The sequence below is a fragment of the Phascolarctos cinereus genome, unplaced genomic scaffold (genome assembly GCF_003287225.1).
Source record: "Phascolarctos cinereus isolate Bilbo 61053 unplaced genomic scaffold, phaCin_HiC Scaffold_5;HRSCAF=322, whole genome shotgun sequence".
Classification (NCBI taxonomy): domain Eukaryota; kingdom Metazoa; phylum Chordata; class Mammalia; order Diprotodontia; family Phascolarctidae; genus Phascolarctos; species Phascolarctos cinereus.
The window spans coordinates 73831448-73856414 of record NW_027555958.1 but is presented as its reverse complement, the minus strand read 5'-3'; the positions used below and the strand labels follow the sequence as shown (position 1 = coordinate 73856414).

Here is a 24967-nt window from a genome sequence, read left to right as displayed (position 1 = left end):
ATGAAAAAGAAAAATCAATGATAAAGTAGGGTTCACTTTGTAAAAATGTATTATACTCAGCAGCTTGAATTTGTGCATAGATTAACTGTCTCTGAGGTTTCCCAGTTTCACACTGCAGGGGAACAGACTCTCAGTTCCCTTTCTCTGTCCCTGAAGTGAGAAGGTCCTATACCTTTGGTTCCCTGAGGTCTGGTATCTTGGATGGATATGTCTAGTGTGGGCCTTCTAATGCCTCTGGTTTCCTGAAGCTTGTAATCTCTTATGATCCTGAGTGCTCTCTGGTAGCAGATGAAGATAACTGGGGATTGGGTTTAAGTCATACTTGGCTCAGCTGTGTAGTTCCATGCCAAGAATGTGGCAGGTCAGGCACATTGAAAAGAGATACTTCCACAGTAGGTTAGTTCCTTTCATCCTTCTTAACCCACAACAGAAGTGTCTTAAAATTGCACCTTAAAGGGTTTTTGAGGTATGTAATACTTTTCTTTCCTTCCTTCCAACCTCTTCTGTGCCCCACTTCTTCCAACCCCCACCCCACAATTGCTCATTGTCTTGCCTCTTTATAGCTAGTAAGGTTTCTAATACTTTGCTCTGACTCCGAGTGTGTGCTGCTTGGCTCTATCGTCTGAACTCTTAAATAATTGCCTCTGCCACAGGTTGTTTCTGGTCTTTTGACTTGTCTTTTTGCCATTGCTTCTCCTATGATTACTGGTTTTGGCCTGGAAAAGTCCTTTTTAGAACTACTGTCATCAGCCAGTCTGTCAGCAAGAATTTATTAAGCGCTTAATTGTGTGCCCAGACACTGTGCTCTAATGAGGAAAAAACTGTCCAACAAAACATTGTAATGGAGGGGACAGCATACAATTAACTATGTACATACAAGATATATACATTGTAAATAGTCTAAATCTAATTTTGGCCAGACTGCTGTTCATTTTCCCCAGCAGTTTTTCTCAAAATAGTAATTACTTCCTCCACTAACTATATATAGTGTTAGGGTTTAATGAACATTATGCTGCTGTGTTTGTTTATGTTGTGTACCTATTTTTTTTTCTGGTTGGCCCCTCTTTCTTAACTGGTACTCAATGGTTTTAACAATTATTGCTTTGCATTAAGAGTTGGAAATCTGGTACTGTTAGAATTCTTCCTACTTTTTTTCATTATTACAACTGAGATTCATGACCTTTTGTTTTCACATATGAATTTTGGTATATGAAATATTATTTGGAGTTTGGTACAGTACTGAATAAGTAAAAATTTAGGCATTATAACTTAGTATGTTGATTTGATCTCTTCATGAGCAGTTAATATTTTCTCCAGATATTTAGGGACTGTGTTTTTGCACAAGAGTATTATATAGTTACTGGGTTCATTTTGTTAGATACCGTCCCCAATATCTTTAGCTTCTCTAGTTATATATATATATATATATATATATATATATATATATATATATATATATATATATATAGTAAATAGAAGGTAATCATAAAAATAACAGATTAGGTAGGGATAGAGAACAGGAAAGGACCTAGAGGGTCCTCCTGTAGAAGGTGATATTTGAGGCCAAGTCCTTAATGAAATTAGGGAAATTAGGATATAGAAGAGAGCATTCTAGGCTTGGGAAACATCAGGTGAAAGGTGTAGAGTTGGGATGGAGTGTAGTGTGTGAGGAACAGTAAATAGGACAGTATTGCTGGGTCAAAGAATACATGGCAGGTACTTAAGCCTGTAAAGATAGAAAGGAACCAGGTTATACAGGACTTTGAATGCCAAACAAGGAACTTTATGTTTGGTCCTACAGTGCCACTAGACTATATTGAGGGAGGGGTATGGGTAGTGATGTGATCAGATCTGCAGCTTAAGAAAATCATTTTGGCAATTGACTGAAGAGTGGATTGGAATGAGAAGAAACCTGAGGCAGGGAGATCAGTTAGAAGGTGATTGTAGGAGTCCAGGTGAAAAATGATGAGGGCCTGCCTATTTAAGAGTGGTGGCAATGGGATGTATGGGGAGACAGAAGATGCTGTGAAGGTAGAAATGACAGGATTTAGCAGTGGATGAGATGTATTGGAATGAATGGGAGTAAGGAATTAAGGATGACACTGAGGTTGCAAGTTAAGGTGGCCGGAAGGATAATAGTATTCTTGAAAGTAATAGGAAAGTAATTGGAAAGAGAGAAAGGCTTTATAATGAGGTCTGTTTTGGATATGTTGAGTTTGAGAGGCCTACGGAATATCCAATTGGAGTTGTTCAGAAGGCAAGTTGATGATGCTGATTTTCAAGTCATCAAGCCCAGAAAAAGATTTGGGCTGAACAATATAGATCATAAAAATGATAGTTGAACTCATGAGAACTGATGAAATCACCAAAAAAGATATATAGAGCAGGATGAATTTCTCATTTGTCTTTTTGATGCATAGTAGTGTTAAAATGCATTTAAGTGCTATGTTAGCTTTACATCCCCCCCTCCCCCCAATTAAAGAGCTTTGTTACTACTTCTTTGGTAACTCAAAAAGTTCTGCTGTGGGTGTATTTGTAAGTAAAACCTTTCTGTCTGACTTCTTTGGGCTATGTACTGGTGTCGTATCTCTGAATCAAAAGATATGAATATTTAGTGACTTTTCTTGCATAATTCCAGATTGTTTTCTACCTATTTTCCTATTGGTAATGATTTCTGGGTTGCAACTGATGTCATTTGGTTTCTACCCATTGGCCTTGAGGTGTAAATTTTGTTACCATTTTGTTAAACTGGTTTTTTTCCCCATGGTTTATGTATTTTAAAATTAGCATTAATTCGGTAGTAATTATTCCTATTGTTATCTAACCATTCCTAAAGAAGAAAAATTATTGATGAAATATTTTCTCTTATTTCATTTTGGAGGCGGAAGTGTTTTTAAGTGAATATTTGTGGTTGATGTACTTTGCATCTGTGATTTAAAAGTACATCATTCTGATTTCTAAAGAACAACATACATGTACACATATATATGCATATACATATATATGAGATCTAGATGAACGTGTCAGCTCTCGTTTTTCAAGCTAACTGAAGGAAACAGAAACAATTTGAGAGCTGATATGAACTTTTACAATATGAACTCTCCAGAAATGTAAAGGGCTGCTTTAAGGTGGTAGTGAATTCTCCCATGCTAGGAATTTTCAAATGGAAACTGGATGAACACTTGTCAGCAATGTCATAGAAGAGATTCTTAGGAAAAAATGGGTAGGAATAAATTATCCCAGTAATCCTTTCCAGCTTTGAGATAATGTGATTCTGTGAGGCAAGGATAATCAAAAACAACAGGTTATTTTTAAAATTAGTATGTTTGGTTTTAGATTGTGCTTTTGTGGCTTATTTAAGAAACAGGCATAGAAATTTTAATTTAAAAATTTAATATAGTATTGTGCTAAGTAGATTTAATAAAAATCAAGTTTTTAATATAGTTAAGAAAGGTTCACAGGTATGGACTTCTTTTGGTCCTATTGGGATCTGTACTACATTTACCAGTGGGTTGTAGTTAGTGAATCTCAGCCAAAAGCCATTAGTAATCAGTGAGTATTCCATTTGATCCAAAATTATAATTACACCATAGAAAGAGCAGGTTATTTGACTATGGAAGGAGGAAATTTTGGAGTGGAACACAATACCATCCCTGCAATCCCCCCCGAAATAGAAATAATTGTTAATTTCTTGGGACAAGCAGTAATTTTGATATTGTTTCATTTTATGATAGCAGTGGCTTAGGTGTTTTTAGTAATTCTGACCTGATTCAGATTTCTGACGTTGACCAAATTAAACTGAAGTAACCTGGTTTCCCCACCTTTTAGTTACTAAGTTTTATGTTAGTTGTATATTGGATTTTATGCAATGCGTACGTGCTTCCTTCTTCTCTTTTGTTGTATTTTTAATTCTCTGGCAAAAGAGCACACCTAAATGATTGTTAGAGACACTAGCAGCTGTTTGTATGGGTAAGTGGAGCATTTTGTGGATCATTCAAACCTATAGTGAAAACAGAATCAGTCAAACCAAAAAGCAAAGGAAGATGCGGATGAAATTTAAAAACTGCCAAGAATGGATGAACTATTGCTGAGAAAATAGCCTATTTAATCACAGAAAACAAACATTTTCAGAGAGACCTGGAAGCTGGAGGGTTGTTATAGATTCCTCCAGAATATAGTGTGATGTAGACTTCTTAAAGCTGGAAGAATAGTGAGAGGGCCATTTTTTTTTAAGTTGGTAACTGTTACTATAAAGAAAAAAACATGTCATTGAGCAAGATAGTACAAAGACCGGGGTGATGAAAATTGTGAAATAGGTCATTTTTACAGATTAAAAAGCATTTTTTTATTCTTGGCTATACCAGCACAGAAGTAGTTCAGATGGGCCTGAAAATCTGGGGCTCTTCATCAGTGTGTAAAATATCCGTCCAAAAATCTCTTTTGGTCTTTTACTTCTGTGAGCCTTGTCCTCCTTGAGAGAATGATGAACTCTAATAATATATTGATATGTTGAGGAGCAGAATTTTTCCAAAATTATAATAATTCCCAAAATGAAATGTAATATTGTAACATTTATATTTGTGTTTTGTTCCCTTTACTGCAGTAGAAAACACAATGGATTTGGAGGCAGTGGACCTAGGTTTGTGTTCCAGTTCTGTCACTTAACCACCTGTACGATCCTGGGCAGATCTCTTTACTTCTTTGGACTTCAGTTTCCTCACCTGTAAAATGAGTGCATTGACTGCAAAGGACCTTTCTATATAGCTCTAACTCATTGATTCTGTGATCCTTTGAAATGATGTCAATGAAAATAAAGAGCATGACTTAATATTTTATGTATCTGAGGACCAAGCACAGTATTTTCTACATAGATATTTTAGTAAATGGCAGCTGAATGAATGAATGCTGAAAAGGCAGAATAAAAAAATGAAGGGAGAGAAGAAAAAGGGTACATTATATTGTATGGAGTAATATTTCCTGAATGCCCACCATTTGCAAATAGTTGTTGTTTGAGCTTGGCTTTGAAAGAATTGTTAGCATTACAGTAGGTTGAAATTGGTTTGGTGAGGTGGTGGGTAGTGAGTGACGTTTCAGGCACAGAGAATGCCGTAGGTAAATAAACGTGGGCAGGGAAGTATAAGATACACTTAGTCTTAATTTTTCAGGAGTGTCAATGTTTTTGAAGAATAATATCTATCCAAGGTGAACAAATGAATGAAAACCACTGTGCTTGTTACATGTACTGATAGTCTCAGTCAATAGGTTTCCCATTCAATGACATGTAGTAATTTGGGCAATACTAATTTTATTTGCTTGTTTTTACCTCTGTGATTTTCTGTGGAGCTCATTGAAAAGGCCATGTAGTGTGCCAGTGATGTATACAGTTAACACAATGACACATGTAGACAGCATCTGGAGAACCTACTCTTCCTAGATAATCTTTTCTGTTTGTACTTTGGGCGAGGTATTTTCTACAACAATAACAGACACCTTTGGCAAGGATATGTCTCCCTTGCTGTTTAAAAAAATTTATTTTTTCAATTAACCTTTTAGTTTCTTTCCCCTCCCCTACCCAAAAAAGGAGAAAACTCATTTAACAGGCATGCTCAAGCAAAATAAATTCTATCTGTTGTCCTTTTCCAAAAATATTGGAATTACATTTTTCATATTTAGACCATATCCCTCTTTTGGGAACTAGACAGCATTGGAATTATGACTTGTTATTGAGTTAATCTTAAGTCTTTCATTTTTACATTATTGTTAAGTTATAAATTGTTCTCTTTACTCGCCTAACTTCACTCTGTCTCAATTCATACAGGTCTCTTAGGTTTCTTTGAAATCATCGCCTTTGTCATACTTACAGAGCAGTACTGTTCCGTTATATTCGTATACTGTATTTGGTTTAGCCATTCTACAGTTGATGGGCACACCCTTAGTTAACCAGTTTTTTAGCACTACCAAAATAGCTAATATAAACTTTTTTTGTGGTCTCACGATATTCAGAAGATCATTAAACAAAATTTGGATCTTGCTTTGCCTAAGTTGCAGGTTTGTTATGAGAAAAGTGCTTTGAAACCTTAATATTTTTTATAAACTTGTAATGAGTATGATGTAATGAATGTCTTAACTAGAGTTGGGACCTGAGTTCTGATCCTGGTGCTGCCCCTTGCTGTGTGAATTTAGGTAGGTCATTTTTCCTTTCAGGTTTTGTTTCTTTATTTGTAAAATGAGGTTGTTGGACTTAGATAATTTAGATGATCTCTAAGGACAGTTCTAGCCTCTACATTCTGTAATATGTCATTTTAAAAAATTGTCTCAAACAAATCTAATTTATCTAATAAATCTTTATAGATCTTAGCACATGCAGTAGATGCTCTTTAATATATGCTTTTGCTTTGTCAAGTCAGTTTTTAAAATCTAATAAATACAATGGAATCTTAAGTAATTTTGAGTCACTTGCTTAAAGGTGATGTTGTGTGGTTCACTATAGCAAACTTGTTTGGGGAAGCCTGCATTTTTCATGGTTTTTTTTGTTTGTTTTTTGTTTTTTTGCTGGGCAATGGGGTTAAGTGACTTGCCCAGGGTCACACAGCTAGTGTTATGTGTCTGAGGCTGGATTTGAACTCGGGTCCTCCTGAATCTAGGGCCGATGCTCTATCCACTGCACCACCTAACTGCCCCCAAGGAAGCCTGCATTTTTCCATCTTAACAGCTTTCTTAAGAGTTATGTGGGCTATTGTCATAAACATTATTAGCTTAGTTCATTAGAAGGTAGCTTAAATACTTATTTTATTGGTCATGACATCATTTCCAAATATTTCTGGAACAAATTATCAATGAAAAGCAGTACTGTGGAAAAGTAGTCATTCGCCATTATGTGATATCTGCCTGGGGGTGGGGTTGGGAAGTGACAAACCTACAATGAAATCTAAGAGTCATTACATAAAAATAGGTATGATAGTAATCATTTTATCAGACCTTTTTATTGAGGCCTATTTAACAAAGACTAGATGTGTGAAAATTAGAAGGTGTAGTTTTTTGGGGTTTTTTTTGCTTTTTAGTGAGGTGATCAGGGTTAAGTGACTTGCCCAGGGTCACACAGCTAGTAAGTGTTAAGTGTCTGAGGCTGGATTTGAACTCAGGTTCTCCTGACTCCAAGGCCAGAGCTCTATTCACTGCGCCTCCTAGCTGCCCAAAGGTGCAGCTGTTTTACTTTTCATCATTGCACTTTAGAATATTTTGGGGAAAATATATTTTTTTTCCTTAACTAGAATAAGATTGAGCATACTTGGGGAAACTAAGAAAGGAAAAAGAAACCAAGAAAAAAGTTCTCATTCTCTTCCTCAAAACATTTGAAAATGAACAATGGCTAATATGAAAACCTGGAATCTTTTCACCCTTAATATACATAATAATACATGATGGTTTTTTTCAGTCTTAATCTTAAGTTATCTTGTTTTCAAATTGCTTTTGTTTCTGAAACTGTTTCGCTCCTTTGGCTCTTACCCAGTGAACTATCCCTGGTAACAAAAAGGAAAAAAAAAACAACAGTTCATCAAAATTAACAAACACATTAGCCAGATCTGATAGTATATGCCATACTCCAAAACTCAAGAGTCCTGCAGAGAGGGGAAAGTCATAGGATATAGTAGTTCATTTCTCAACTCTTCTCAGAGGACAAGTTTGGTCATTATAATTACACAGCTTATTATGTTTACATTGTTATAGTCAATTGCCTGTTCTCTACTTTCGGTTCTTAGTCTTCCCTTATTTCAAAACAGCACAAATATCACCTTCTGCATGCAGTCTTTCCTGATCTTTTCAACTTAGTGCCCTCTCTTAAACTATCCCTTAATTTGTATATATTTGTATTTTTCTCTTTATTTACATTCTGTATATACTTATGCCATTGTTTTCTTCCCCATGTTAGTGTTAGCTCCTTGTAACAGTGCTGGGTATATATATGATGTACCACAATTTGTTTCACCATATTGCTGTTGATCAAGGCTTGTTTCCAGTTCTTTGCTCTCATGAATGTGATGCTGTGAATGGTTTGGTGTGTATGGGACTTTTTTGATCTTTCCTCTACAGATTTATATAGTAATGGTTTGTCTGAAAATGGACATTTCTGTCACTTTTTATGCGTAATCCCAAATTGCCTTTGGAAATGATTCGCTGTGTATTAATGTGCCTTTCTTTACACATCCCTTCCAGCTTGACTATTAGGCTATTTCCATGTTTTTTATCTTTATTAATAATATACTAGGCTTGAGGTGAAATTTCAGAATTGTTTTCATTTGCATTTCTTTTATCAGTGATTTGGATTAATCTTGCTTGTAAGTGTTAATAATTGGCAGTTCTTAAATGAAGTATTTATTCATATTCTCTTACCAGTGTTCTTGATCTTAAGTATTTGTGTTCTCTATAAATCTTGGATATCAGACCTTTGTCAGAGATAATTGATGCAAAGCTTATTCCTAAATGCCCATTTCACTTCTTAACCCAGATACATTGTTTTTCTGTGTTAATTATACTATTAATATCTCATATAATCTGATTTTTAAAAATACTTTTTAATGTTCTGTATAACTAAAGTAATTACTTAGAATTTAAATTTTAAAGATCTGGTTAAAGTTTATAGATGATATAAAAACTGTATGATTTTTAGTACTCTGTCCCCATTTCCCACCACTGTCATTGAAGAAGCAGAAAGGAGGTCAAGACAGGACTAAGAAACATTTACTGGTTTGGTTTTTTTTGTTGTTGTTTGTTTTGTTTTGTTTAATGCATTACCACAAATGAACAGTTAGTTCATCATTAAGTTGCCAACCACTTTGTTAATATTAAGCCTCTTTATGCATACAGTGGCTGATCCTCTTTTGCCAGGACCATAGACTTGAGAATAGCTGCTAGATGTGAATAGGCAGGCTTTCTTTCTCAAGCAATGTACTGTAATGAACCACATCTATGACACAGTTGACTGAATAATATAAAGAGTATTCAAGATCTCACTATACTTGTTTGTTGATGATCAAAAACCGTTTGGGTAGAATGAAATGCCATAACAAGGGTTCTCTTCCAACAAGGGGTCTCCCTCCCTCTCCATATGTAAAAAATCATTCAAGTGTTCCTGAAATATAAAATATAATATATAATATATGAAAATGTAAAAGATTTTTGTGATTACATTTATTATCTTAAGATCAAATCAGTCTTTTTAATTTATTTATTATCATGATAAATTTAGCTGCAACTTACCTTGTATGCAGTCTGTCCTTTACTCTAGCAACAACTAGTTATATGTATTCATTTTCTTGATTTCATAAGGTTGTCAGTATTTATGTGATTCTGTTATTCAGTACTACTTGTTGCTTATTGTTCAAGGATCTCATATTGGAATATCAGCAGTTTAAAAACTATAATTTGTAGCTTCTTTTGCCACCTGATTTTTCCATGGCCCTCGCACCACACAGGCCATTTGATGTTTTTCTTTGTAAAGGTCAAAGAATTTAACTACCTGTCTAGCAACCAGCCTATAAATGAACCTCCTTCTCTTTAGTTAACTGGTCTAGTCTTTACCCATTAGTGGCAATCTGTTGTTGCCAGAACAACAGTGAAAGCCAATTCAGCTTGCTCTAGAACCTGTCACAATACATTTCTCTGACATAGTCAACATTGTTGTCATGACATGAAGAGACACTAGAGTAGGACTTTGTGGAGGATCAGTACATAAATAACTTCGAATCATTTTCTTCCCAAAATAGGTATTACTGGGAGTGAAAAATAGTTTATGCACAATTTATCATACTGGCCAGTGAAACTGATTCAGATCTCATTGATGTCTAAAGTATTTGCTAAACATTTTTCAGTGTAATAATAATAATTGACATTTATATAAGGGGCTTTAAAGTTTGCAAAGCATTTTACATACATTTTCTTATTTGAGCCTCACAATAGCCCTGTGAGGTAGGTGCTATAGGTATTTTTAACCCTGTTTTACAGATGAAGAAACTAAGGTTTAGAAAGTTTGTGAGTGCATACAACCAGTAATTGTTAGAGGTGGTATTCAAACTTAGATTTTCTCTATTCCAAATCCAGCTCGGTTTCTACCAAGTGAAACTGCTAAATAGACATGTATTTTTGCCTTTAGAATGTTTCTTTCTACTATATTTATTATACTATGTTTATGTGCATTATGTTGTATTAGCTGACTTTTAAAAAGGTACAGTGCATTCTCCAGAATGAATTTCCAGCAGTAGCTAGTTACTTCAGTTGTCTGAAGAGCAGTAGGTGAAATATTGGAGTTTCTGTGGAGAGGATTTTGCAGGGTCCAAATACACCATGAGCCCTCAATGAAAAATCTTGTTATTTCTTTGTTTGCAAGTACTGTAGAAGCTCCCTAAAGTCTTTGGATTGTGAGCTACAAGCACTTTTAGTTTCTCAAGCTGATATTATGTATAAATGTTTGCATGGGGAAAAGCTGAAGGTTGTCATGAGAAAGAAAAGGGAGTTAAGACAGAAAAAACATTTCTGATAACCTTGTGGAGGCATATGAAGAAAAGGTGAAGTTTGAGATTGGGAATTTTTAAAAAAAACATCAATTCTGTGCTGAGATTAAAGATTGAAGTAAGTCCCAACAAAAAACTTGTTTGTAAGAGTATTAATTAACATCTTAAATGTAAAGATTACTTATACCAAAATCTCTCTCTCTTTTTCCCCCACTTATAGAGAGGATCTGACGAACTTCTTTCAGGCAGTGTACTCAGTAGCCCAAACTCTAATATGAGCAGCATGGTAGTTACTGGTAAGTGATAAAAATATTCACTTTCAAGATTGTTTGCTATATAGTGGGGACTGGAATTTAAATTAATCAAGAATAATTTATCAGTGCAATTTGTTTTAAAATTTAAAACATTTTAACCAAATTGTATGGAGTATGTATTATGAAAAGAAATTATTTATTGAATGTAGTAGTCATGTAACTTTAGGATTGAGAAGTAGTTCTTAAAAATATATTGCTACCATAGCTCTAAGTCTTCAAGACCCAGCTGAGGTTTCATCTTTTAACTCAGTTCTACAGTTTCTCTCCCATGTTCTCTTCTTTCGACTTCCAAGGCCACCACGTTTCACCTAAACTTCTGTATTAGTTTCTTTCTTTTTTTTTTGGCTAGACAGTGGGGTTGAGTGACTTGCCCAGGGTCACACAGCTAGTAAGTGTCAAGTGTCTTAGGTCACTTTTGAACTCAGATCCTCCTGACACCAGGGCCAGTGCTCTATCCTGTACCCTCAAATGCTGGGTCCTGGGTTTATGTTGTTGTTTTGTTTTGTTTTTGGTGAGACAGTCGGGGGTAAGTGACTTGCCTAGGATCTGAGGCTGGACTTCTACTCAGGTCCTCCTGACTCTAGGGCTGGTGCTCTATCCGCTGTGCCACTTAGCTATCCCTGTAATCTTTTCTTAATTAGCCTGGCTGCTTCAAAGTTCTTCCTTCTCCGTTCAGTCCTCCACACATAGCAGAATAATCTTTCTAAAGCTCAGTTATCGCCATGCCACTCTCCTGCTTAAATACCTGCAGTGATGGGCATTGCCAGCTGGATAAAATGTAAGCTTGTTAGTATGACATTTTAGGTCCTCCACACTCTGTCCCCCTCTCCCGCCATGTGCCCTCCTCTCCAAGTCTTACTTGATAGTACTCCTCTTCAGAAACTCTACATTCTGTCTGAACTACACTACTAGTTGATTCCATAACTTAGAACTATCTCCCGTCAGGATACTGTAACCCCTGAAATGTTCCTTTAATTTTCAAGACAGAGTTTTAGAAAGTTTGTTTTCTTTAAAATCCTAGCTCAGGGTTTACCTCCTCCATGTACTTTTCCTTGATCTCTCCTGTTAGTGTTTTCTCCCTTCTTCTTATTTTCCTTGTTCTTCACTAATTTGTGTGTATTTTATGTGTCTCCAAAATAATGTAAGTTCCTTAATGGTTCACTGAACTATTTCTTATGTCTTTGTATTTTCACTGCCTGGCTTAGTACCTTGTCCCTAATAAAAATTGAATTGAGTTGAAACTCCAGTCCATACTCATCTTTCCCATTTCTAATGAAGAACATTTATCTCTACCACACCAAGAAGCCCTTGAGTATGTATTGACTTGTATTCTTAATTGCTTCTTTTGACATAATCAGATTATTAACTCCCTGGGTACAGTGACTCTGTGTATGGCCCTAGCTATTGTTATGTTTGTTGGTATGAGGGACACAGGAGACCCTTTGATTACGCCACTGTGGTATGGGAACTCTCAATTTGGCTCTTCCTCCTACTGATGCAGATTAGCAATGCATCAGTAGTCCCTGGTCTTTTCTTTCTTCTAAAGAATCATTTTATGGTTTGAGAAATTAAATGACTTTTGCAGGGTCACTCAGCTATTGTGTGTTAAAAGCAGGGCATGAGCTCAGGTCCTTCTATGTCTGAGGTCACCCTAGTCATCACTGCTTCTGACGAAGTTCATAGAAAGCTTTTAATAAATGCCTTTTGAAAGCTTTATGAATTTATTTTTCCCCTCTGAGGCAGTTGGGGTTAAGTGACTTGCCCAGGGTCACAAAGCTAGTGTCTGGGGCTTGCTTTGAGCTCAGGTCCTCCTGACTCTAGGGCTTCATCAGTTTTTTAGTTATCTAATCCCTTCTAAGAATTGAGCTTTTGCGTGGTCAGCTGCCTTTTTTTCTGTTTTTAAAGAAAGGGGGAATTATAGATGGCACAAATCGTGATATGCTAATGTTCGATAAGCATTTATCACAAGTATGTGCAAAGCACAAGGCAGAGATATAAAAACAAAACATGAGACAGTCTTTGTTAACTAAGTCTGCGTTCTACTAGGAGTGGTTCAAAATGCATATAAGCTATTGGCAACTAGAGATGTTCACAATCAACTGTTGTAAGAAGTTGAATCTGGGGGCAGCTAGGTGGCGCAGTGGATAGAGCACCAGGCTCTGGAGTTACAAGGACCTGAGTTCAAATGTGACTTCAGACACATAACCCTTACCAGCTGTGTGACCCTGGGCAAGTCACTTAACCCCATTGCTAGCCAAAAAAAAAGAAGAAGAAGAGGAGGTTGAATCTGAAGCCAAGTCTTAAAAAGGCATTTAGAATTTCAAGAAACAGGAGGAGAAAAAAGATTTTAGGTATGAGGGAAAGCCTGTGCAAAGGTATGGAAGTGGGAAATGGGATACTGTGTATGAGGAGCCCCAGGTAGTCTAGTTTGGCTGTGTGGATAAATACATTAAAGATGAATATGAAACAAGCCTAGAATGTTAGGCCAAAATATAAAGGCCTTTAAAGACTAAATACAGAGGAGTTTACATTTTATCTCAGAAGCTCTAGGTATTCTTAAGTTCCTTGAAAAAAAGGTAAGTTAAACCTGTGGTACTAAGCTGTAGTTAGATCTATGGAAATTTTGTAACTGTATGTAGCATGAGATAAAGCGGTATGGGACTTGACCTGATTGGTGATATCATTAAGAAAACAAGCAATAGAAGTACCCTGGGCAGAACCTTGAAACAAACCCAAAAATGGGGGCCAGGCATAATTATTGATCTAGTAGGTGATACTGAGATTAACAAGACAGACATATAGGAGGAAAATGGAATCATGTCAGAAACATCCATGGACTATAGTTTTGAGAAGGTGGGAGTGATTAGTAGTTCTGGAAGCTGTAGGTGTGAAAAAAAGATGTTTGGGATTTAGTCATTGAACATTTATTAATCACCCACTGTGTGCCAGGTACCATGCCAAGCACTGAGGTTACATATAAGAAAAAAAGACAGTTCCTGCCCTCATTAGTATGTGCAAAACACAGAGATACAAAGGTAGAAAATGTACTCAAGGAGCTTATCTAATGAGGAAAGACACCACACAAAAGGTACCCAATGCCAATCCTGAGGATTTTGTATTTGATTAAAGGTAATAAGGAACCCCTGGAGTTTATTGAGTGGGGGTCAGGAGTGGTGCCACAATCAGATCTGCACTTTAGTTTTCTTCATCCTGAAAAAAAAAACCCAGTTAACCTCTACTCTCCTCTTAAGCTATCATCACATAGTTCTCCCTTTATTAGTCAGAACTCCTAGAAAAATCTATCTATACCTGTTGCCTTCACCTTCTTTCCTCTGACTTCTCAAATCTTTGCAGTCTGGTTTCAGACCTCTTTACTCCACTGAAACTGCTCTTTCCAAAGTAACCAGTGATCTCTGAATTGCCAGCTCTAGTGGTCTGTATTCAATCCTCATCCTTCCTAAACTGTTGCATTTGACAGTGTTGACTACCTCTTGTGGCTACTCTGTCTATTCTGGATTATCGTGACATTACAGTCTCTTAATTCTTGTATCTTTCTCCCTATTTTTCTCAAGCACCTTTGCTGGTTCATACTCCACAGCATTCTCTCTAGCTATACCTCAAGGCTCTATCCTGGGCCCTTTTCCATTTTCTCCTTCCATTCTTTCAGGCCATGACCTCATTAACTCCCAGAGGATTAATTATTATCTCTATGCAGATGATTCACAGTTTTGTGTATCCAGCCCAAGTCTTTGTTTGCAATTCCCACAGTAGTCATCCAAGGGAACAATCCTTGTGGAAGAGGCGCATGCCATCCCTGCTACCACTAACACCAGCTACTGACCACCTCCTACTTAAAGGGCAAAGGCATATCCTCCTGTACCTGTCATTGGAATGAAAACTTCTTGAGAAAAGCAGCTGTCCTACTTATATAACCCTGATGCTTAGCACTTTGTACATAGTAATCTCTTAATACTTTTTACATTAATTTTTTTACTCCTGAGCTCCAGTTGTGCACCTCCAGTTGCCCATTTGACATTAAAAATTGAATGTCCTGTAGACATCTCAAACACAACATAATTGAAGTTGAATTCATCTTTCTTCCTTTTCCAAACTTCCCTGTTTCTGAGGAAGGCACCACCATCATTCCAGTTGTCTACATGCACAACTTTGTTGTTAATTAGCCTTGACTCTTCACTCTCCCTCACCACACATGATTCAATGACTTAATCAAATTTTGCCATTTCTTCATAATGTTTCTTGCATCCTCCTCTTCTCTGTACTCAAATACTCTTATTTAGTCTCTCATCCCCTCTCACCTGAAATAGTCTCCCTTGAGGTTCTTCTTGCTTCAATCATTGTCCCAATAGCTGCTAAAATTATTTTCCTTAATATTCCTTTCCACTCCCTTACACAATTAAATTTCAAAGGCTCCCTTTTGCGTCTGGGATTGAATATTAGCAATATGCTTTGATTTTATAACCATTCACAACTTCCCACCTTATCTTTCCAACCTTATTATGTATTACTCTTTTGCTGTTCTCTATAGTCTAGTCAAAAGGATCTCCTTGCTATTTCTTACTCATGATAACTCCATCTCCAGTTTCCATGCTTTTGCATTGATTGTCCTCATTGCCTTGTGTACCCTTTTCTTACATTGCTTTCTAGAATCCCTTGTTGCCTTTGAAATTTTGTTCAAATTATCTACATATTATATTCTGTGATAGAATCTGCTTTTTGAGGGCAGGAGCTTTTTCATTTTTGTCTTTGTGTCTCCAATACCTAGCACAAAGCCAGATGCAGTGGGCACTTGATAAATACTTGTTTGATTAGTGATCTAGAGGAAAGTTGATGAAGGCATATGCTAGGCTATTTGTGGTTTAAGTTGTGGTGACTATGTGAGATAGGTAGGTGATAGAATCAGTAAGTTTTCAAATGATTGGATATGGGGGGTAATTGAGAGTGAAGATTCAGGGATGAATGGATACATGAATGAAAAGTATTTAGTAAATGCTTACAGTATGCCAGACACTGGGTTAAGAGCCAGGGATAATACAAATGCAAAAGTGAGACAATTCCTGCCCTCAAGGATCTTACATCCCAATGAGAAAAGTTAATGAAAGATGGAAACATTAGAGTCTTTGCTTTCAAATAGTTTATGATCTAATGGGTAGTGGTGAATAAGACTAAGTAAATCTAATAAATCTAGCTAAATAAATGTATCAGGTAAAATGTCAAGCATTCAGAAAATATGTGTTAAATGCTTACTGCATGCTAACCATTTTATTTTGCACTGGGGCTATAAAGACAAAAATGATAAGCACCCTTTATTGACTTTACGTTCTGTCAGAGAAGACATGGACATATACAATAATATACAAAATATATACAAGGTATTTTGGGGGAGGGATCAGGAAAGGCTTTGTGTACAAGATGAGTCTTGAGCTGAATTTTGAAGGAAGCATGAGATTCTAATAGGCAGAGAGAAGAGAGAGGGAAGAGTATATTCCAGACAAAAGAATGTCAAGGGGAAAGGCACAAAAAGGAGAGATTTGTTGTGTAAGAGGCACTGGAAGAGGACTAATTTGCGGAAATGTAGGGAGCAGGAAGGGGAATGATATGTATAAGACTGGAAAGATAAGTTGGGGCCAGATTGTAAAGGGGTTTGAAAGCAAAATGAGGAATTCATGTGTTACCCTGCATGCAGTAGTGAGTAATTGGAGTTTACAAAGTAGGAGAGTGACTTGGTTAGATTTGCAGTGAGGGCCCAAGATCTAAACAAAAATGTTTTAAGAAATCTGAAGTGGGAGAATAATTTTTAGCTAGGGAAATTGAGATGTCTTCATAAAATACTTTCTAATTATCCTCACCTATAAAGAAAAAAAAGCATCTATATTCTCAGTCACAGCAAAAGGACAATAGGAATACCAGATGGAGTCAAGAAATTTTATTTTCCAGCTTTGCTGTTGACTGCCTATGTGATGTGACAAATCACTTAATCTCTGTGAATGGCAGTTGGAAAATGGGTTAACACAACTTAAAGTACTTAATCTCATGAAGTTGTAGAAAGGGAAACAACTTTTAAAGTTGCTATTGCAATATAATCTCTACATATAATTTCTCTGCACTAATTTATATAGTACTTAAGGTACAATATAAATAGTGGTAATTACTTCTAGTTCGAAATTCTCTGACCTAAGACAAAAAAAAATTAAGTTCTAATTCTACTGGAGAATATATTTTAAATGCTATTTCTATACTTGTCTGGAATAACCTTTTGGAAAAAATGAAAACATGTGGGTTACGTGAAAAATATAGTTTATTAGATTTGGAACTTATTTATTGTCTGGATCCAAAGAGTTCCATTAATTATTTGGTGTCAGCTGGGAAGGAGGACTCTACAGGACTATCTCAGGGATCTATGCTGGGCTTGTACCATTTTAACATTTTTATCAATGTCTTGAATAAATGCTTATCAGGACACAAAACTAGAAGGTATTGCTAACGTGTTAGATTTAGGGTATGACAAGCTAAAATTTTAGGCTAATTATGTTGTGATGAAATGTAATACGTATTAATGTGAAAGTCTTTCATTTGGGTTTTAATAAATTCGTTTCACAATACAAGGCTTGGGGAAGGCTTGGCTGGCCAGAAGTTCATTTTCGTGGACTACAAGCTCGGTATGAGCCTTTACATTTTAGTGGACTGAACCATTTGAGTCAACGATGTTAAGGCAGACAAAAAAGTCATTGTTGGATTATATTAAGAAGGGCTTTAAATATAGAATTAAGGAGGTGATAGTCCTCTTGACCTCTGCCACATGCAGATGATGTATGAAGTATTGAGTTCAGTTCTGGGCATCACCTTTTAAGAAGGAAATTGACAAACTAGATTTCGTTCAAAGGAAGGCAGTCAAGATGGTGAAGGGATTTGAGATCATGCCATATGAGACTAATTTCAAGGAACTGGGGATGTTTAGCTTGAAGGAGATAATACTTAGATGGAATATGACAGCTGTCTTCAGTTATTTGAAAGGTTGTCATGTAGAAGAAGATTAAAATTGTATTCTGTTTGGCTTTAGAGGGCAGAAGGTAGGAAAACTAAGTGGAAGCTGCAAATTTCATGTGGCCTAGTTTTCCCTTAGGAGTGATCCATCAACCACCACCACTTAACTCTTCTTCCTCTTACCCTTTCAGGATGATCTTTCACTATTAGCTTCTATGGTACAAGCATCTGTTTCTCAGAGAGTTCATCTTTTTCTCTTTGGGAGGAGTCTTTTATGTTTTCCTGCTCTTTGTTTCTTTTGATACTCATTAAATGTTAAGTGACCTAGAAGAAGTATTTGTATAGTTCATCTGTGAAGGATTATGGGAGGACATGCACAAAAATCCCATGATAGTCATCACATATAAGTTGTAATCTGTACCATTGTAGTGCATATTAACATGGATGAGATCACATGTCCATTGAAATATAACTTGGCAACGATGTACAGTGTAGATTTGATGGAGGAGGTTCTGCGAAGCAGGGCAAATGTGGGAGAAATGTCCATCAGAAGGTGGAATAAAGATGAGAATGAGCACAGGTTAACTAGCAGGAGTGACAGACCTTTGAGATTGGCAGGAACAAGGAAGAATGTCTTAGAGCAGTATTTTCTTTAATTTGACTTTGAAGCCCGAGTATGCGTGAGATGAACTGCATTGCAATAAAATTTTTCTAGAAAGCAATTCTGACATTAAATAATAGACATAATTAATATTATACTGCATACTGATTGAGCATAAGTGACTGTGATTAGAATTTTTTGAACAACCAAATATTTGTGACATGAGCGGGGTGGGGTGAGGAAGGGGTCGGGGAGAGAAATATACTGGACGGGGCAAAAAGCTCTTCCAATCTTCCTTTGAAGACCTGGGCAAACCCATGTTTCTTTACATGTTTTGGGGGGTTTCCATTATTCCAGCCTTATGGGGACAAAAACAAGCCAAACACATGAAAAGAGAGGGTCTTTTACAACCGTAGTGCTAAACTCAAATTGGAAACGAGGGCCACTAATCCATACAGAAAAATTCCTTTAAGCTGTGTGTTGATTTAGTTTTAAATGTAATATTACATATTTTTATTTATTTAAAATATTTCCCAATTATATTTTAATCTGGTTAGGGCTACACTAAGGAGGACCTGTGGGCCACGTGTTTGATACTTCTTTTCTGTAATATGATCAGCATGTTGGAATGATGAAGTGACCCAGTTTTTTGTGACATAAAGGAAGTCATTTAAAACTGCACCTAATACACCTTAATAAAAAAAATTCATGAATGAATAAAAAGCATTTATAAAGGGTTTACTATATATCAGGATCTGTGTTAAGCACTGGAGATAGAAGTAGAAAAAACAAGACAATCCCTGCCCTTGAGGAGCCAATTTTGTAATGGCCTATTTTGTAATGGTGAAAGACAGTATACAATTCAGTGGTAGGTTTTGAAGGTTCTTTGAGCAGTAAAGTCACAGGGATAAGTTAAATCATAGAGTGGTTGATTGGCATACCATTTCTAGTAATGGTAATGTTGATTTAATTGTACCTCTATAGAAAATTGGTGGGAAGAGTAGGGGTATTATGGCAGTGATATGGCTTGAAAATGGCTAGGGAACAGCACTGTTGGAATCTGGGTTGGGCTGTAAAGGATGAAGAATCACTGACCACAAGCCAAATAATACCAGGCATGGTGGAGTGCTGAGTTAGAGGTAGAATCTAGAATGTAGGAGCATGGCAGAAGATGGGAGGGGAACAGCAGTGCGGAATTCTAGGTCAAGATAGAAGCGATAGAGGCTCAGCAATCAGAAGCCTGGGTTTTGCAGGATATTTGGTGGAATGACGCTTTTAATATTTTTTTAGCGAGAGCAATGCACCTGAATATGCATATAGTTCTTTACAAATCTTGGTTCAGCATTTTGTGATACCTTGAGCATCTGATTCCAAGGTCAGCTTATTTTGAAATTTGTTTTTATGTTTTTTGTAACTGAGAAAGATCTCAGATCTCAGAAAGATCCAAATGGAAATAGTGCATTGTTGGCTATGCTTGCTATAGTCATGGTCATTTTTTTTTTTAGCCCCACTCTTATCCCTTCAATTATGGAAAAGTTTTTGCTGCAGTTGGGCTAGCAAATTACCATCCTACTTCTTGATGTTGATTAATTGTTCTTGCAGTGGCAAAGAAGATGGTAATATCGCTTCTTCAGTGTCATTTTCACTGATGAATCGTAACCATTTCTGATATCAAATTATTTGACAGCACCAAGGAACTTTGTTTTTTAAATCTTAAATAACTGAGGCTGAAGGAACATTTTCCAGGAAGCATCTCCATAAGGGTTGTGGACATTGTGATGGAAGCATCAATATTCCAAAGACCTTGGACTATTTGAGGGGGAGAGGGTGGTTAAGGTGGTGGTGCAGATGGCTGGTCCCTTCTTCTTGGAGATATTTCTTCCCCAAATAATGTCTGAGGGTTTGACTACAAACAAGATTGGTGGTATGGATGCTCATGGTGCTGCCACTCCCAGGACACTTATACTACTGCCTGTTGGTGGCACTGGTCAGCAGTTTTTGCTTGTAGTGATGGGGAAGGTGGGTCCCATTTACACAAGGATTTCTTTTGTCAGTGATGGCTGTGGGTATTGGACTGGAAGCAGATTTGGTAGCTTCGAGGTTTAGGGTCCTGGGCTGTCTCCTTAAAGGGACAAAAAGAGGCCTTTTCTACTGCCTCCAGCTAGTAATGCCTTTCCTTCCCTTCCCTCAAGTCACCTTCTGTCTATTTGGTCTATACCACTGAATGTACATATTGTATCCCCTGACTGGTTCATAAGCTCCTGGAGGGCAAGTATTGTTTAGTTTTTGTTCAGGATGGTGGATTTCTATAGAAGTGTAGTGAGAAATGATGCTGGAAAGCTGCAGAGGTTTCATATCCTCATGATATGACCCTAGCCCACCCTATTAGAGCAAAGGTTCTTCCAAATCTAGTTATATTGAGGGGGAAGAAGAGAGGGTAAGTTTTTCTGGGGCTGGATCATGGAAGACCTTGAAGGCCAGGATAAGAAACTTGAACTTCATTTGTTAGGAAGTGATTAATTACTAAAGTACCTAGCTCAGTGATTCCCATTCTTTTTAATATAAAAATTTCATGGACCCTCTGTTCCTCAGCTCACAATATTATTTGATTGAAAAATTACATATGAAAAAGTTACTCTGAATTTAGTAGTGCTTTTAAATAATTTTTATTCTATTAAATTCAGCAGATTCCCGTTTGTTCAAAAAGCTAGTAATACATATATGTACAAGATATTATTCAATCTGCAAAGACCTGGTTGCTTATTTATATGATTTTCATACAACTTTGAAGACTTCTTAAAATAACCCTCTGGTCCTCAGGTTTGGAACCGTTTAGCCTATGATATTTTTTGAATGGAATAATGAATGAATATGACCTTAAGGATAGATTCTATCTTTCCAAGCAAGTGAATTATTAATTTTAAACATTTTCTGTTTGCCTTCTTCTGAGTTGGTATTTTGAACAGCTTTTACCTATTTCGTTCTCAAGGGAAAGGAAGTTTTATGAGGTAGAAGAACATTGGAGTTAGAGTCAGAGGAACTAGGTTCAAATCACAGCTAAAATCCACCAGTATTTATTAAATTGCCTACTGTTGTGCCAGGTAACAAGGATTCTAAGATAAATGAAGCAGTCCCAGCTCTCAAGGAGCAGCTTATATTCTACTGGAGAGAGAGAATGAGAGTGTGTATGTGTGTTGTCTGTGTTTTCTTTATATATGTATTTGTGTATGTATACACACATATGATGCAAAAATAAATATAAGGTAATTTAGGGACAGAAGGCACTAGCAGTTGGGTAGAATCAGGAAATGCTTCATGGAGAAAGTGGTGCTTGAATTGAGTGTTTAGAGATAATGTATTTTCCCTTAAGGGCTACTTTGGCTGCATCCCAAACATGTTGGTATGTTGTCTAATTGTTGTCCTTATTGTTAGTGACATTATAGATCATTTCTTGTTGTTTGTCCTTCGTTTTTGAAGAGGACCAATGACATTGCGGGTGATATCTTGACTTGTGCAAGAATTGGAGTCAGAGTTGTGCAAGGTTGTCAGCCTCATTCTCTTTCAGAGCCATCAGAGTCCATTGGAAAAACAAAAGTCAAGATGACTCAATGAATCATTTCTAAGATTTGGGTTTTTTTTTAACCTACATATTCTTTAAGTTTGAGTTATTTAGTCTCTAATTTTTTATTGTTTCATCTGTGACTTATTGAATATAATTTTTATTACGTTGTATTCTCTAAAAGATGTATGATTTATGTTTTTCTGTACTTGTTTATGAGGTTGTTTATGAGGCATTATGAATACCTTTCAGTTGCAATTCAGACCTTCTTGGTCTGCTCTGGAACTGGGCAGTAAATGACAAGGCTGTCAGTTGGTACCCATTTCCCCATCCTGCAGAAGGTTGAGGATCACCCTTTATGAGTCTGGGACCTACTCTTGCCTTGGTACACAGCTTCAGTCCTATTTTAGTTTTTATGTACTAAAATGCTCCACCTAGTACACTCCTGTCCAGATCCTATCCTTAGAGCCCACAGACCTCTTTGTCTCTAAATATTGAACTGGGCTGGAGTTATAACTGATTTTTTTCTTGAATTTCCTGATCAGTGCATTTTCCTTGGATTTCCTTATGTAGTGCATTTTCTGTATCTTTGTGGTGGAGTTGTGTTCAGGGAGCTCAGCTGTATTACTTGCCTTTTTGCAAGTTTAATATATAGCTCAATTCCTGGAAAATATTGGTTGATAAAAAGCTTTTTGATTTATTTGTGGTGAAAGATTAGAGCTTCATAGAGAAAACTTCACATGGAGAGCTTGCAGTCATCTGAGGCACAAAAGTTACTGTGACTTAGTAGATCAAATGATGGACTTATAAGCAGCAAGATATACACTAGCTGAGTTACCCTGTTTAAGTCACTCTCAGCTTCATTTTTCTTATCTGTAAAAAAGGGATAATAATAGAGCCTTACCTTGTGGAGTTATTGTTAGGATAAAATGCGATAACATATGTAAAGTACTTTGCAGATCCTAAGGTTCTATATAAACATTAACTATTAATAATTGTAATACTGTCTGCATAATGATGATCATTGAATAATAATAATAATAACAACACAGTTAGCCTTTATATAGTATTTTCAGGTTTGTAAAGCACTTCCAAATATCTCATTTGATTACCACAACAACCAGTGTAGTAAGTGCCTATATTACTCATGAGGAAATTTTGTCAGACATGTTAAATGACTTGCCTAGGATCACACAAGTAGTGAGTGTTTGAGGTCAGATTTGAACTCAGGCCTTCCTAATTTTAGTTTCTGCGCTTTATCCACTTAACCATCCAGATGCCTAAGTAGCTAATGTACTTAGTTACTACCTTTGGAGATCACCAAGTTATTGTTTAGGAACAAGAGATCTCAGGACAGAACCTTGAAGGACATCCATAGTTAAAAGGTATATTAATTTGATGATCCAGGATTGTTGTTAGGGAAGACCAAATATCCAGCAAGAAAGGATGGTCAGCAGTGTCATATATTGCTGATGTCAAGAATGAATGAATGAATAAATGAAAAAAAAATTTGATTAGCAATTTGTGTGACAATTTGTGTATTGTGTTAATTAGTATTGAGAATATAAATATAAAAGCCAGGCTATCTCTGGTTTCAAAGAGATACCTAAGTTCAGAGATACCCCAAGAGGAGAAGATCCATATGAGAATGGTGGTTTAAGAAATCGCAGGGATGGGGAAGTGGAATCATAGGGCAATCTGACTCCTTTCCTGGAATGATAGTGTTAATTCAATTAATGTTTTTGGATCTAAAAGTGGAAAGAGTGGGCGAGGGGAGAATTTACACTTAATATGTGGCAGAATGGTGACCAGTAAAAAAAAAGGTGAGGACCAAGAAAAGATCATTATATTCGGAAGTTAAGAAATCATTGACGACTTCAAGAGAGCAATTTCAGTTGAGAAGCCAACTTGAAAAGTTTGTAAAGTGAGGGGGTGGAAGTGGGTGCAGTAGGTGTAAACGCTATTTCTCCTTGATTTGGTTGAGGAACAGAGAAATATAAGGCCAGTATTAGTTCCTCTGGGTCATAAGACTTAAATTAAGGGCAAATAGTTACTCTCTTAAATTTCTTATTTTGGATTGAGTGTCAGTTCCCCATTAGCCATTTTTATTTTGTTCTTCACAGTCCAGCAGTCATTCTCATTGGCATACAAAATGAAATAAAATAGTAATCGAATAATTCTGCCTCCTGTTGATGGTTATTGTCTGTCTTACTCTGAGTGGTGGTCCTGTCCCCTTCCCGGATCTTTCTTCTTTTTTTGTTGTCTTTTTTTTTTTTTTTTGCCTTACAAGTCTCAACTCATTGAAGTGAGTTTTGTTTGCTTTTGTTTTTAAGAGGGTGGAGGAGAATGGGGCTTGTTTGTAGGCAACATAGAAGAAATCAGTATATGGGGAAATGTTGAATGTTAAAGAGGTAAGATTAGAGAGCTTTGCTACAGACTGCTTGTTTAAAATTGAATAAATCATCTAACTTCTCTGGGGCTCAGTTTCCTGATCTGTAAAATGAGGGATTTGGACTAGATGGCCTTTAAGGTGCCTTCACCTCTATAAAGTTTTGATTTTAGGTGCTATCATCCTGTAGCTCATCTTTCTTTTATGCTTCCTACGATCCTTTTGAATGCCTCACCTTGTTTTTTGTTTACACATTCTCTCCCTGTCATTTCATTCATTAGTCCACATAAGCCCTTGCTTAGTATTAGACTTTGTCAAAATAATGGGATATTGGAGGAGTTTTGGAGGAATAAATAAAGGGTAAAGGGAGGAAAGAGGGAGGAAATTAAAATGATGAAAAAAAAATGGAATGGAGATTAAGAAAAAAGGAAACTAATATAACTATGCCTTCCTGAACTCTTCTTTTTTATTACTTACCACCTTAATTCAGACCCTCATTACCTCTTGCTTGCGTTATTACACTGATTTCTTCCTGCTTTAAGTCTCTCCCTACTCCAATCTGTCTTCCATTCTGCTGCCAAAGTGATTTTCTTT

At 36.5% G+C, this 24967-nt stretch overlaps 1 protein-coding gene across 6 annotated transcripts in view; it reads left to right on the top strand.

Moving 5' to 3' along the window:
- The window catches only part of PTBP2 (polypyrimidine tract binding protein 2), a 118117-nt gene that overhangs the window by 33026 nt on the left and 60124 nt on the right, over positions 1–24967 (top strand). For 5 of the 6 annotated variants that reach the window (XM_020999528.2, XM_020999545.2, XM_020999534.2 and 2 more), the window contains exon 3: positions 10729–10804. The exons of the other annotated variant lie outside the window; for it this stretch is intronic. In XM_020999528.2, coding sequence (XP_020855187.1) covers positions 10729–10804 — 76 coding nt within the window. The remainder of the gene's footprint in view (positions 1–10728; positions 10805–24967) is intronic. 6 annotated transcript variants of the gene reach the window in all.